The sequence below is a fragment of the Electrona antarctica genome (assembly GCF_951216825.1).
Source record: "Electrona antarctica genome assembly, chromosome: 12".
Classification (NCBI taxonomy): domain Eukaryota; kingdom Metazoa; phylum Chordata; class Actinopteri; order Myctophiformes; family Myctophidae; genus Electrona; species Electrona antarctica.
Window position 1 is genome coordinate 39,655,008 of NC_136793.1, and position 15,642 is coordinate 39,670,649.

At 42.9% G+C, this 15,642-nt stretch overlaps 1 protein-coding gene across 1 annotated transcript in view; it reads right to left on the reverse strand.

Annotated features, from left to right (window-relative positions):
* Positions 1–3,005: 3,005 nt before the first annotated feature.
* Positions 3,006–15,642, reverse strand: part of LOC306934402 (anthrax toxin receptor 1-like) — a gene marked incomplete at its 5' end in the record, with an annotated part of 37,095 nt that continues 24,458 nt past the window's right edge. The window contains 3 exons of the mRNA XM_079516971.1: positions 3,006–5,209; positions 13,292–13,372; positions 14,698–14,865. Coding sequence (XP_079373097.1) covers positions 4,778–5,209; positions 13,292–13,372; positions 14,698–14,865 — 681 coding nt within the window. The 3' untranslated portion in view covers positions 3,006–4,777. The remainder of the gene's footprint in view (positions 5,210–13,291; positions 13,373–14,697; positions 14,866–15,642) is intronic.

Consider the following 15,642-nt stretch of genomic DNA (forward strand, 5'->3'; position numbering starts at 1 on the left):
GTAATCTCAACAGCTGTACTCTTAATTGGTGATGTTCTATTATTGATATTATTGGTGTATCTTGGCCTATTTTGCGCTGGACTGATTCATTCAAACTTTGAATGGATCAAAGGAAGGGTTTTCGTATCTTGAAAAAATGATTAATTCCCCCCGCGTTGGCTGCAGGGATTGAAGGTTAACCGGTCCCGGAAGCGGAACAACCATGTAAGTTGATATATTCATTGTATTTTATGATGTCCGATTTGAAATAGGCTATAAACTATATGCGTATTAACCTCACGTCATCAGATTGTCAATTTCGGATAAAATAGGCCTACACGATGACTCAAGACACCATGATGCTCTTTATCTTGAATGTATTATTGCATTTGATCATTAACCACAAATAATACTAATAATAATAATAATAAAACACTTCTGTGTTGTCTTTGGATGTAATTTAAACGAGGACACAATATGATACAGAACATATATTTGCCACATCTTTTTGGAATGGCATCAGCATCGTGTTTACAGGGGCACTAGAAAAAGTCCTCCTCGGATCACACAGTTCTCCACCAGGCCAGGTTATCGTGGCCTCCTGGTGGCGCTATAATAGGTGAAAAGGGTGCCATTTCTTAATAAGCCTTTGATGGCAATTAGACATTCAAAGTCATGATTTGAGGCATTTTGTTCCAAAAATGTGTTTTGGAAAAGTCCACCTGCTGGTGGCGCTATGATTTGCAGGATTTTTGGACAGAATCTGAAGGATTTATATCAAAAATGTGTTTTTGCAAAAGTCGGTCTCCTGGTGACAAAAGGCAGATGTGAAAAATGCAGGTCAAAGGTTTTTCCTTGACCTCTATTGCATGCAAAATTTCACACAGATCGGTGCAGTTATAAACCAAATTCCAAAATACTAGTGGGAATGTTCATGCAATATAAATTGCATCATTGGATGATTTGAGACTTTTAAAGCCAATCTTAGCCATTTGGGATATAATATGGGAAATTGGACAGATTCGTGTTGACCAATGACTATAGAGCGTCGCAGTCCCTCCCCCTACCATGGACCAGGAAATTAATCCCAATGCATTTTCCCATAGACATTTCAGAAAGTATTTATTTAAAGACGGTTACGCCACGGACAAAGCCAACTCGAGTCGTGACAACTCATGACAACACAAACAATATTTTGGACCAAACAAATAATTACAAAGAAGAAAAACAACCAAAAAGTGTTGTAACCTGCCGTTTTTTTCTTCTTTCTAATTATTTTTTCGGCCCCAAAAATTGTGTTTGTTGTCATGATTTGTCACGACTCGAGCTGGCTTTGTCCGCGGCGTAAATGTCTTTAAATAAATACTTTCTGAAATGTCTATGAGGAAAATGAACGGAGAATCATTTCCTGGTCCATGGTAAGGGGCGGGACTGCGACGCTCTATAGAGATAGTGTGTACTGTGTGATGCTACAAAATCTGTAGGTGTACTGTCAAAACAGTTTTCCCATGTGTAAAAGTGTGTGTGCAGTTTGGCTGCGATCAAGCCAACAGTGCCAGACATTAGCTGTCCACAGACGGACACACAGATGGACGGAGTGCAAATCATACTCTCCCCATGCCCTCGGCCTGGTGGAGACAGTGAAGCTATACAAGTTCACCGTGCTCAGCGTGCTGTAATGACTGCAAGGAAACAAGGAGGTTGCTAAACAACGCCGCCCAGACATTTCTCACAATGTGTTTGGATTACAAATACATAGGCCTATACAGGACAGAAATACTGAATCCCAGCATTGCAATTTATGCATAGTGACTGAAAATTCAATGCTCATTACAAATTGCCTTTTTTTAAGTGTTAGTTAGGGACAAGCAGAAGCTGTGCCTATTGGCCCCTTGTCCCCAGAACACATTCTGTCATGACCAATTAACACTGGCACACCTTTCCTGCAGCCTCTCCATATTTCCTGAGGATTAGTCTAATATTTTCCGAGATAGCTCACTCCATTCGTGCATGTGACATAATTCAACATATGAACATCTGGATGCTGTTAGCTGCACTGCACATATCCCCATGTCCTCTTTTCTCCCTTTCTGAGGGAGGTGCACTGCACACTGCACAGGTCTGTTTGCAACTTTGCATCCCAGCCACTCACTCAGTAGTGCACAGCATTGATTTGTGAACCAACCAAACCGTTTGAACCCAATGATATTTCCTCAGTTGCAGTCAAACTGAGGATTAACGTTCAGTGAGTTGCATAATAATATCTGAACAATGGAAAATGTAGAATTGTGTAATAAGCAAGGAATCACATAGTTTAAAGCTCCAAGTGATTGTGTTGGGTAAAACCTATATTCTGATAGTAATCCTTGCTTTTAGACTAGTGTTTGTTCAGCAACGGGGACACCCCAACCTCTCCATCTCTTTAAACATAAAATAACTTTCAGGTGGGACACCAATTTCATCCAATCAGGAAAGAGACCCCATTTATCAGCTTCAGTTTTATTATAGCCTATAGTGGTAGCGCTATTTTGTCTTATCCTGTATCCTGTATGAGTTCTCTCTCCTAATTGGATGAAATTGATATGCTGACCTCAACAACTAATTTATTTTCTGTTTACTAAAGAGCTGGAGAGACTGGGAGACCCTGTGATTACTAGGCAAATAGCTAACAGTAAAAAAACTAAAAATATCACTTGTTTAAGATTTTCAGAGCAAATCAACATAAAGTTGTTAGGATTATTAAAGGATTAATAAAGACTCAATTTAGGTCCCCGCAAGCAAAGCAGCCATTACACACTATGTTAAATATTTCATCAGGAGTCTGGAATGTTAGGCCTATCACAGCCAGGTAAACGGTTAATCCCTGAAGGCACAGAAAGATAAAGGTTCCAGACAGTCATCTAATATTTCAGTTGTTTACTTTTATCTTAATTTAACGTATTTGTAATGTGTTCCATGTTATTGGTGGAAAGTAACAAACGGCACAACATCTTCTGTTTTCCTTAACATTTAAGACATGAATGTCTGTTTATTAAAGAAAGATCCAAGTAGTCTGCAACCAATTTCAATGAGATTCCTCCACACAATGATCACAGGACAGCTTCATATTAACCCCATTCATCCTGAACTTGTTGCACATCGTCAAAGTATGCTTTTATCATGCTTTTAATTTTCCCATGTGCATGAGTAATGAAGAATTGAAGGCAATGTGCAACACCAGATATCCTTTTAAAAGTGTAGTTAATGAACCTGATAGATAAGACTTAAGCCAACTGAGATGGCTTATTGGCTTCCAATCTTCTCTCTATGCATAGGTATACTGTATGGACTTTTCATTGAACTATTAGGCCTTGTATAAGGGATTGTGGGTCTGTATGCTGCAATAGCTGGGTCCTGGAAGGCTGAATTGATGTGATGAATTGTGTTGGTTTGATGGCTGTTGGTCTCACTATTTAGTTCACTCTCTCTTACACACGCACACACAGTTATAAAAATAAAATAGTACACAACGCTCAACGTCTGTTGAAGGGCATCGTTGCATGAAAAGGCCACTATTCTATTATGCAATATTTCAGGAAGCAGCTTGATGGACTGACCATAAGAAAATTGTGTCAGTCATCAGCACAGTACTGACAAGTTAGTTTTTGTATCATAATTGGTCAAGTATATCATGCACTGCACTGTATTATAATTATCAATACAATTATTGGGTAATTGACCATGTATGCTGATGTGCACTGTATGCACAGGGAACAAGAGAAAAACCCTTATACTAGCGAGGCTAAGGTCAATACTACGGAGTCAAAAAGTTGTGAGGACAGAATATAATAAACTGACATTTTAACTCAATTGTGTCACACTTTCTGTATATTTGATAATTTGAAATGTTTTGCTTTTTTCCTGTAACATTAAGACTACACAATAAAAAGCTGAAAAAAACAACATTGTATAAAACTACTTTAGGAATGCAAAACAAACGGGGGGAAATACTGACGCAAACACCATTTCATGCAATTGCTCATCTTCCTTGAATGGAATGTTTTTTTCAGAATCCTCCTACATACACTGTATGCAGAACAAAATGTACATATACATTTTCCCCTCATTATGCTATGATATCTGAACAGGAAAAACAACATTAGACAGGCATATAGTTTGGCAATGTAGTAATCTTGGAACCTTTTAACATTTACTCATCTAAGCCCTTTCTTAATCTTAACCTATATCAACAGATGCATCGGATTCAAGCTTGCTCCTTTGCTTTTCTTCTGAGTTTGGTGTGGGGACGATGGAACCTGCAGCCTCCCTGCACCCCATGATAACGTGAGGATGTGTTTTTGAGTACTGTCCATTAGGAAATGTCTGTGTTCAAGCATATTATCAATTGCACTGTTGGGCTAAATGTGTACAAAAGTCACTGTAGAATAACTGAAAACACGTCCTCATTTTAGTACTCCATTTGCAAAGCAGTAAAGCCACAGCGTTGACCATGACATGAGCCAATCCTTTCTGGCAGATAAAGTCAAGGGTTGTCGTGCGCTGATAGCTGGTAGGATTCCATACTGCTTTATATGGCTTTTGAAGATTACGTCATATGGCAACCAAGTCTATAGGATTTGTAATGTTTGTTTAGAGCACTTATGACGTAAATCGTTTGCCAGCCACGTTTATGGATTGTTTAGGGCTGTAAATGACGACGTAAGACGTCATGGCCAATATGAATACATCTTGTGCCCCTCACTTCATATGATTTTGACTTTCCATACGACATGCACCTTCCCACTGCAGGAGCTCTACACTACAGGGATGGCCGTGGTGGCGGGCGGGAAGGTGGCGGGGCTCTCCCGGGGGGAGGCCCCTGTGGGGCCGGGGGCAGGGTGCCAGTAGGGGAGGCAGAGCGTGGTTCGATATGAGGGGACATTTGTGAAGCGGGTATGTGGGGAGTGGTTGGAGGAAGAGCCCGGGTAGGAGGCGGAGTGTACGGTGGAGGTGGGCTGGAAAGAGGCATAGTGCAGGAGATGGGAGGTGGCATGGAAGGCAGCGGTGGCAGGGTGGAGATAAATGATGGAGAAGGTGATGATGGAGGGCTGTTGGGAGGTGGCGGGAGCATGCCCCGTGGAGGAGGTGGACTACAGCTTTTAGGAGGGTTGTAAATGGGAGATGGATGGTGGCTGTAGAGTGGATAACGAGGAGAATTTGTCTTGACCCGGGTGAAGTTTATGCATCTGCCCTGAAAATGAAGGGAGAAAAACAGAAGTTGGTGCTAAAAGGCAAACATCTATGTTTTCGCATATGAATAATTTGTACCATAATTGTTTGGATGTGTTGTCGTAGAAAGAATGCTTTGGAACACTGAATTACACTGAAATGGCATAGCAAACATTTCTGAAAGGTGCTTTCGCACACATTCAGAAATGTACTGTACCGACAAAGAACCAACACAAGTTGAGTCAATTAACCTGAAATGTAATGCCATGTAGAATGGGTTCATTTGGAGGTAACAAGTAAACCACTGGGTGTGTAGCGTTAGTCCGGCGTCTCAATAATCCAACACGGATGAGTCTTAACTGGCCACGTACAGTATGTCGGACTAACGGAAGACGTACTAACGCTTGCCCTCCCAAACCCCTTGATTTACTCTTCCGTGGTGAAGGAAATTAAATCCCCCAAAGAGCCAATTTTCAAACATTATTTTTATTCCCAAACACATTTAATGATAATAATCATTTTTCGGTGGCAAAGACCGAGAGAGGACCAAAATGTACCTAATCTATTTAAATAAATCAATGCAGAGTTGATCAGATCTGTGTGCGTGACTATGGGATTGTTTATATACACAGCTACAGTATACATAGGCTGTGGTATAACATGCCAACAGTCTCAGGAATGAGGAGGGTATGGTAGGGTAGTGATAGGGTGTGACAGGATGGTGCAGAGCTGCAGGCCTATGCTTTTAGTAGCTCCTCTGGGACAAATTTCTCTGAGAGAAATACACAATGATGCACATTTTGTTTGATTACTTGACAGAAGTACAGTCACACACTTGGTCTAAAAGGATAACAACAGAAGTGGAGACAGTAACTCATTCAGAGTCAGGTAGCGGTCTGACTCTGCATTTGCTTGTAAAGCTGCACTTTGGTTCACAGTAAGTGAAAACATACTCTGAACTTTGATCTACATTTCCTTCCTTTATTTGTACTATCTGTTTGTCTTAAGTCTGTGTTTTTATACTCTGAGCCAATTTCACTGTTTACATTCAGAAGCTCAGTTGGAACACTATCAGATTGTATTTCTGAATCTGAACAAAGAGACTAGGACTAATTGAAATCAATTGAGCTATCAATAACAGCTCACTTGATCTCTTAGCTCCTCCCTTCATTTTTGAAAAAGCTCTTCCAACCCTATATAGGGTGATCAGTTTCAGACACACTCTGGGTAGCGGTCTGACTCTGCATTTGCTTGTAAAGCTGCACTTTGGTTCACAGTAAGTGAAAACATACTCTGAACTTTGATCTACATTTCCTTCCTTTATTTGTACTATCTGTTTGTCTTAAGTCTGTGTTTTTATACTCTGAGCCAATTTCACTGTTTACATTCAGAAGCTCAGTTGGAACACTATCAGATTGTATTTCTGAATCTGAACAAAGAGACTAGGACTAATTGAAATCAATTGAGCTATCAATAACAGCTCACTTGATCTCTTAGCTCCTCCCTTCATTTTTGAAAAAGCTCTTCCAACCCTATATAGGGTGATCAGTTTCAGACACACTCTGGGTAGCGGTCTGACTCTGCATTTGCTTGTAAAGCTGCACTTTGGTTCACAGTAAGTGAAAACATACTCTGAACTTTGATCTACATTTCCTTCCTTTATTTGTACTATCTGTTTGTCTTAAGTCTGTGTTTTTATACTCTGAGCCAATTTCACTGTTTACATTCAGAAGCTCAGTTGGAACACTATCAGATTGTATTTCTGAATCTGAACAAAGAGACTAGGACTAATTGAAATCAATTGAGCTATCAATAACAGCTCACTTGATCTCTTAGCTCCTCCCTTCATTTTTGAAAAAGCTCTTCCAACCCTATATAGGGTGATCAGTTTCAGACACACTCTGGGTAGCGGTCTGACTCTGCATTTGCTTGTAAAGCTGCACTTTGGTTCACAGTAAGTGAAAACATACTCCGAACCTTTTCTCTACATTTCCTTCCTTTACACTTCTGAGCTGTCTTAGCTCCTTTCCTTTCCCCCGTCTAACCACACTAGACCCTGACTCATGGCTGGCTGAATCTCGATATTTATCGAACAAATCACACAGGCTGACTAATATAGCCTAGTGTCCAATCCAAAGACCCGGACATCCAGACACATCCAGCGAAGGAGGCCGTCTCCTAGGGTTTTGTATCAACTTACTTCCTACTTCCTATTATTACTATTATTATGTTATAATTATTAGTTGTACTTTATTATTATTATTACTTTATTATTATTATCTCTTATATCTGTTTATAATGTGCTTTCCCACCGTCCCTATACTGTCCTCCTCTTGTCGCCCTAGACACTACCTTTCCCGTCACAGAGATCCCTCAAATCTCATCTATCCAGCTCGTTCACCCAGTCACCACATTGTGGTGGAGGGAGGCCTCTGGAACTGCCACGCAGCTACCAAGAAGAAAATGCCGGAATTAATTTCAGGCCACGCCTCCCTCAAGTCTCTGCATTTCCTTGCTCTGACTGAAACCTGGATTACACCAGATAACACTGCTACCCCCGCCGCCCTCTCTGTTTCACACAAGTTCACCCACACCCCTCGCCCAACAGGTGCAGGGGGGGGTACAGGACTACTAATGTCCCCCAAATGGAATTTCCGTGTCTTAAATCTCTCTCACCTTTCTCTGTCCACATGTGAATTTCATGCTATCTCAATATCACAACCAGTCCCCCTAACCCTCATTGTGCTCTATCGCCCCCCAGGAACCCTTGGGAACTTCCTGGAAGAACTAGATTCTCTGATCAGCTCCTTTCCGGAGAATGGCACCCCTCTGATCCTACTGGGTGATTTCAACCTACCTACAGCAGAGAAGTATCTTCCCGTTACATCCCTTCTGGCCTCATTTGACCTCTCCCTATCTCCCTCCCCTCCCACTCACAAGGCTGGTAATGTTTTGGACCTTGTGTTCTCCAGAGCCTGCTCTCCCTCTACACTCTCTGTTACCCCCTTAATCAGGTCTGACCACCACTTCATAACCTTCTCCCTCTCTCTCTCCACCCTCCCGCCCAAACCTACTAACCCTCCGAACACCACCACCCGATGCAATCTCAAGTCCCTAAACCCCTCCTCCCTCTCATCCTCTATTCTCTCCTCTCTACCCTCCCTGGAGTCCTTCCTCTCTCTCTCACCTAACACTGCAACCTCATCCTTCCTCTCCTCTATCTCATCGGCATTCGACCAACACTGCCCGCTCTCATCCAGGCCAGCTCGCTCATGTCCACCGGCTCCCTGGTTATCTGAAACTCTCAGATCTGAACGAACACCTCTAAGGGCAGCCGAAAGAAGGTGGCACAAGACAAAGCTAATCCAATCCTGTACTTCTAACCCAAGGAAACTCTTCTCCACTTTCTCCTCCCTCCTTAAGCCCCCTCCCCCCACTCAACCTGCATCCCTCACTGCTGATGTTTTTGTCAACTACTTTGAGAAGAAGGTTGACGATATCAGCAGCTCCTTTCCCCCCCTCCCCCATAAAGTGGCATCTGACTCAACCAACACTAACCCCAACTTACCATGCATGTCTTCTTTCTCTCCTCTTTCCCCAGACGAGGTCCTACAACTAGTGACATCCACTAGACCTACCACCTGTCCTCTCGACCCTGTCCCGTCTCCAATCTTCCAGACCATCGCACCTGATCTGCTCCCCTTCATCACCTCCATCATCAACACCTCAGTAACCTCAGGCTGCTTCCCATCTGCCCTCAAGTCAGCCAGAGTAACTCCACTCCTCAAAAAACCAACCCTTGACCCCTCAGATGTCAAGAACTACAGACCGGTATCACTCCTTTCATTTCTGTCTAAAAGCATTGAACGTGTTGTCTCCAACCAGCTCTCTCTCCATCTCTCACAGAACAACCTGCTGGATCCCAACCAATCAGGATTCAAGAAGGCACACTCCACAGAAACTGCCCTGCTGGCAGTCACAGAAGCACTACATGCTGCCCAGGCTGCTTCCCACTCTGCTGTCCTGATTCTCCTAGACCTATCGGCGGCATTTGACACAGTGAACCACCAGCTGCTCCTAGACACCCTAGCGGATCTAGGCATCGGCGGGACAGCACTAAAGTGGTTCTCTTCCTATCTCACCGACCGGACCTACCAGGTTTCCTGGAAAGGTCTGCTATCATCCCCCCGAACCCTCCAAACTGGGGTCCCACAGGGATCTGTACTTGGTCCGCTCCTTTTCTCACTGTACACCAAATCCCTTGGCACTATCATCTCTGCTCACAATATATCCTATCACTGCTATGCCGATGACACACAACTGTTTCTATCCTTCCCCCCCTCTGCCACTCAGGTGGAAGAGCGCATCACTGCATGCCTGGCTGACATCTCACAGTGGATGTCCTCCAACCACCTCAAGCTGAACCCAGACAAGACTGAGCTTCTCTTCTTCCCAGCTAAGTCCTGCCCTATGCGGGAGCTAACTATTTCCGTAGACAACGCCCTGGTAACGTCTGTCCCAACAGCCAGGAACCTTGGTGTTGTCCTGGACAGTCAGCTCTCGTTTAAAACTCACATCACAGCTGTCACTCGATCCTGTAGGTTCACACTCTATAACATACGACGAATTAGACCGTTCCTCACCCAGGAATCAGCCCAGCTCCTAATCCAGACAACAGTCTTGTCAAAACTTGACTATTGTAATTCGCTCCTTACTGGCCTACCGGCATGTGCACTTAAGCCTCTCCAACTGATCCAAAACGCCGCAGCTCGTCTGGTCTTCAACCAGCCAAAATTCTCACATGTCTCCCCCCTGCTCCGCTCCCTGCACTGGCTCCCAGTCGCTGCCCGCACAGAATACAAAACTCTGATGCTGGCATTCAAAGCAACCAAAGGTATGGCTCCCCCATATCTTGCAAGCATGATTGAACCCTACAAACCCTCCCGCGCACTCAGATCAGCCAACGCAGGAAAGCTGGAAGTACCCTCACTAAAAACGCCGGGACAACGCTCCACACGTCCCAAACTCTTCTCCCTTCTGGCCCCAAAACTGTGGAATGCACTCCCCGTTGCAATCAGAACTGCAGCATCACTCCCAATCTTCCGCCGTAGTCTGAAGACCCACCTTTTCAGACTCCATCATGGCCCATAGCACTTATCCTACCCCCTTAGATAGCACTTTTTAGACTTAGATAGCATTTGAAACAGACTTATAGCATGTCATGTAGACAGCACAATAATTGCATTGTATGTAGTCATAGCACATCATAGTACATATGTATAGCATAGTATAGTATATATGTATATTTAATATGTATAGTGTCATTATATAGATATGTTCTAGTTACGTTCTTAGCTTACGCATGTTTCTTGATAAATGCATTTTATATATGTGATGTATTCCCATACTTTTGTTCTTGCCTAATGTAAGTCGCTCTGGATTAAGAGCGTCTGCTAAATGCCTAAATTGTAAATTGTAAATTGTAATTCAAAGACTTGTACGTCATTGATTTCTGTGTATGAGCGAGAGCATGTCTGTGAGAGAGACGACTGTGTATAACTGCAATCAGAATGAATCAATGCTATTGTGCAGAAACAATGATCCCAAGCAGTCACAGCTGGACTGTGCACGGTGTCTGTTTTATTTGTCATTGCCAGCATTTGAAAACCAAAACGTCTGTAGCCAGTCATCAGAGATTCAGTGATATGTGACGTGACAAGAACCTGGCTGGATCCACTCCTCTCAACCACTCTCCACCAGAGGAAGTGGGATATTGCTGTCCCTTCCCTTCCCCCCATCACTTCATTCATTTAGGGGAAGTTATAAAAGCACTGCTTAGAAATTCCTAATTGCAACCAGAGAAGGCCTGTTTACTGCAAATCATCAAGGATACTGCAGCACTGCCCCCCTCCTTGTTTCCTGTGTACTAATGAAGAGCTTTATGGAGAGGACGCGATCCGGTTTGTTTTGCAATATTTAAAGAGACCACTCATTGTATTTGAATAATGAACCGTGTGATAATGAGCTCTGATTTGGTTGTATACGTTGACTTTCTGATTGTTGCTTTCACATTATGTGATCTCAAGGATGTAAGGTCCCAATTAAAACACACTTGATGCCTTTGACGGAGTATTCCGTCAATTAAAATCCAACCATTGTCTGCCTTTGTCGGAATTCTCCGTCAATTAACACTTAGACCGCTAGCATTTATTGACAAATTATGATATAATTCACGCCAGCATTTTTCCCAGTTGAGCTCTTATTTTGAAAAGCCACATTTCCAGACTTCCGGTATTGAACACAAACTAGGAAGTTAAACGGGTCCTGGACAACTCTTGTTTACTCAGTGCACCGGATCTATGTTGGTGCACTGGAGGCCTCCACATTGTCGGCTCTGTGTCATCAAATAAACCTTGTTTTGACCAAAAATGCCATCTGGGACAAGGAATAGGAGATACAGGCGATTGAAAGAAACGGATAGAATGGATTATTATGGCGACGACGATCTAAGATGGGCGACCCAGTGTTATGACAACAACAGCTAGCTACCCGATGCTAATGTAAGTAGCATTATGGCTTGATCGATTGAAAGCGCTATAAAAGCGCAATTGCCGTTGATCTATGGCAATGGCGTTGAGCGTTGGATTAAATAATAGGCTGTAATTGACATCTACTGCAATGGCGTGTTAATGTACTTTGTAACTATCGATATGAAACGGTTTAGCTGATAATCAACCTTTAACACTGGCCCGGTTGCTAGGCAACGCCTTGCATACCTCCAGCACCAGGAAACATGCACGCGCATCCCATAGAGTCCCATTTTAACACTTATGATTCTGCCAGAGTTCTTTAGAATAAAGGCGCTAGAGTGCCAAGCAGATGGGCAGATTTTACTCTGAAAAGCCCCGACCTTCCATTTCTCCTCTAAACCGGGAAGTATTACTACCTCGCGCTGTCTGATCTCTCTTTAGAAGCGTTAATATTACAAACGAGATGCTTGGTTAAGTCAGAAATTAGGACAGAAAATTGGCGTTCTGACCAAAACCATGGAGAGTGCTGTAGAATTAGAGATAATATAGCAACATTTGTCAGCCCGTAAACAAGGAAGTGAACGGCTGCATGCATGCGCAAAACATGTCCAGGAGCTCTGTGCAAAGCGTTGCCTAGCGTTGCCAAAAAATGGATTACAGCGATCCCGTTTTAGTAGTTAGCTGCGCCTGGCGCCTGGCGCAGCTAACTACTATCTATGGCCACACTGGCAGTTTCAAACAACTGTGTCTTAATTAATTCTTAAATGTATTACATTTACCATCCAGACGAAAACAGTTAGAAAACGGAGAGCAGGAGAGGGGTCATTAGGATCGTAGACAGGTGTCTGACTGTCTGTCCAGATCAATTCATCGTGTGCCTTCACGATGAAGCCGTCTCCAAGAATGTTCCTCGAGTCACCACATTGTAAATTAACGTATGCAGTGTGGCTGATTTACTGTATGCATATACGCAGTATTTTACTATAGGCAGTAAATCAACCAGATTAGTTTAGAAACACTGACAAACTGTTTACGAAACATCATTTGCCGGGCCATTTTAAGTAAACTAGCCAACTCGGAGGAAATGTGTTGTGTTGTCATTTCCAAATTTGCTGGCAATGCATACTCTTCGCATTAAAGACAACAGTGAAAAAGTGAAAGATTATTTCATTATAAATTTCCTTTGGATAAGAAAGGGTTATGTAGTCACAGACTACATGTTTGAAGGTCAGACATCTTACCCTCCAGTTGTGGGAAGTTACATTTGTACCTTTTCATAATGACTTCAACAGACTCCTTTGCATGGAGCTGCATTGTGGTGGCCACTGGCCAGACTATGCCGTCTAAATGCCAACCCACCACAAGCTTTCCCATCATCCTCCCTTTCAATGCATGCTTTATTGCTCACAGCTGCTTAATTTTCACAACATTTTATGTTGCTAAAAAAATCAACCCTCTTGCCAAATCTCATGTCAAGCCAAGAGTTTACATCACCAAATAAAAAAAGACTGACAAAGATGACTATTGCCTACGGTATTTAATGTCTATTTGTGTAGCTTTCACAGAGCTCTTACCTTGTCTCCTGGATATGGTCTCATTACAGATACACGGTCATAACCTCTCCTCAAAAGCACCCACAACGCATCCAGTTTGCCCTGCAGAAACGGAGAACAGACAGTTATAACACGTTCTTCCTGGTGACCTTTCTAAACACCTTCATTTAAACTTTTAAATCAGATTTTCATGAAACCGACTCCCAATGACAAAACCTAAAGAGTTCTATCTTGTTCGAGATTCTTGAACGTCAAGACTCCACAGTGTCATCCAACCCATCTTTAATCCATTGGAGTGGACCAAAATAATACAGTTATTTACCAGTGAATTCGGCACAGTTTTGACAAAAAAATGTGAGGAGGGTCTTAGAGAAAAGAAACAAAGCTGTTTTTCCTCACAGAATTGCTGGCTCTGCAGCTCTACTCCCCGGAGGTCAGTCCAGCATGTGTCTGGTTTCTATTAGTGATCTCCTGCTGACTGGGAAGGCTTGGCACAATGCCTTTATCCCCCTTATGTCCTTGTAAGCACGGTGTGTATGCCAGCAGTCACCTAAATACCATTAGCTTACACGTCATCTTGTTGTTCTCTTAACTGTGACATTTCAGGCTTGTACGTATATGTTCGGTTGCGTAACACTTAAAATGGAGCAAGATATACACAGTTGGTCCTTAACACATACGGGCATACCGGTTGGATCAGCGGTTCTGTACAAACTGGATCTCTAACACAGATTTGGGCATAGTGGCGGTTCTGGACAACCACATATTCGAACGACCTCGATTCCTTGTGGGAGTGTGAGGATTTGAGGTGGTTAAAACTCAATTTTAACCATCTTAGATTAATTGAAAACACACATCCTTGGTGCTAGTGACTGATAATTGATAAGTTCTAAGGCCTTATTTTTTCCTTTCCTTTTTTGGGGGGGGGAATTGAAAATGTTTTTAATACACACAAATAAAATAATTACCTACGCATACCTGTATCTTTGTTTCATGATCTTTCATCCTTACTGTGGTGCTGCTATAACAACTGAATTTACCATGGGATTAATAATGGTCTATCTATTGTATCTACCTGGGATTCAAACCCAGGTCTGTGAGAGAACAAATATGTAACGCTCATCCAAGAGGCAACCCCTGCTTGGCCAGGGCAGAATGGCAGATTTTGGCAGATGTCTTTATTTCAGTAACAACGTGAAGTGAGGTGAGCAAGAGGTTTGTGCTCGAAACATACACTTTAAGCAAGTCTTGGTCAGCCACCGACACTTTATCATAATAAACAGATGCTAGAGATCATCAAATCTACATGATATTAGGCTTCTTTAGTTGCTGTCGGAAATTGCAGCATCTGTGAAGGATATTTGTGGGAGTGGGACTATCCAAACATAGTCCCCAGACAGTTTTCTTTTGGCTGGCTGTGATGTTACCTTGATTGGTGAGTACCACTTGCGAGGGCCTGGGGGCTTGCGCATGCCATTGTTGAGAATCCGAGCAGGGAGTTGTTCGAACTCTTGGTCAGGCATCTTCACCTTGGCATTTTTTGCCTTCTCCAGTTTGGCTCCTTCTTCAGTGGAGCCTTTCTCACCCCAACGCACCTGAGACAAAGGACCAGATGGTTTAGGTGACAATTTGAAATAACTTCACCTTCCATTTTTCTCCCAATTTAGTCGTTAGTCCCTGTCAGTGCTAAAACTTACAGTCGGTAGGGTGTAGTAGACAATGTCTCCTCCAATACACATGAAGTCACCAACCACTTATTTTCACCTGACAGTGAGGAGTGTCACTGGAAGAGCGTAATGAATGCAAGAGGAACACGTTATCCGATCTAGTTTCTCTCCCCTTTGAACGGGCGTCCTGAACTACCTGTAGTTGCTAACCTGTAATCTCCTTTCGGTGATGGGCAGGAATCTTACCCCTGTACCATCTAGTGGGTACTACCGTTCAATTTGATTGTTGTCTCCGCCAGGCCGAAGGCGTGGCAGAAATTGCCTCAAATCTTAAACGCAGTGTCCGATTGCCCTGAAACTTTGCATGCACATTCCCTCTAGGCTGAGGATGAAATGCCTTTTCCATTGTCCATTGCCACCAAGAGACCGTTCTTTTGCAAAACTTTTTATTTTTTGAGTGGCGATTTCCGACCATATTCACATTTTGCTATTAAGTTCACTCATTCTGTGCCACGGCCATGCACAGTCTAATGTGCATGCCCCGGGGAAGCGTCCATACGATAGATGGAAGCAAGGCTTGTCTGTATCCAGAAAACGTAAAAAAACACGTAAAATCGGTGGCACAGAATGAGTTTTATTGATTGCTATTAAGTTAATTGATATTAAATTCTTCCCAACCCGCAAATATGACGTGAGAGCAAAATG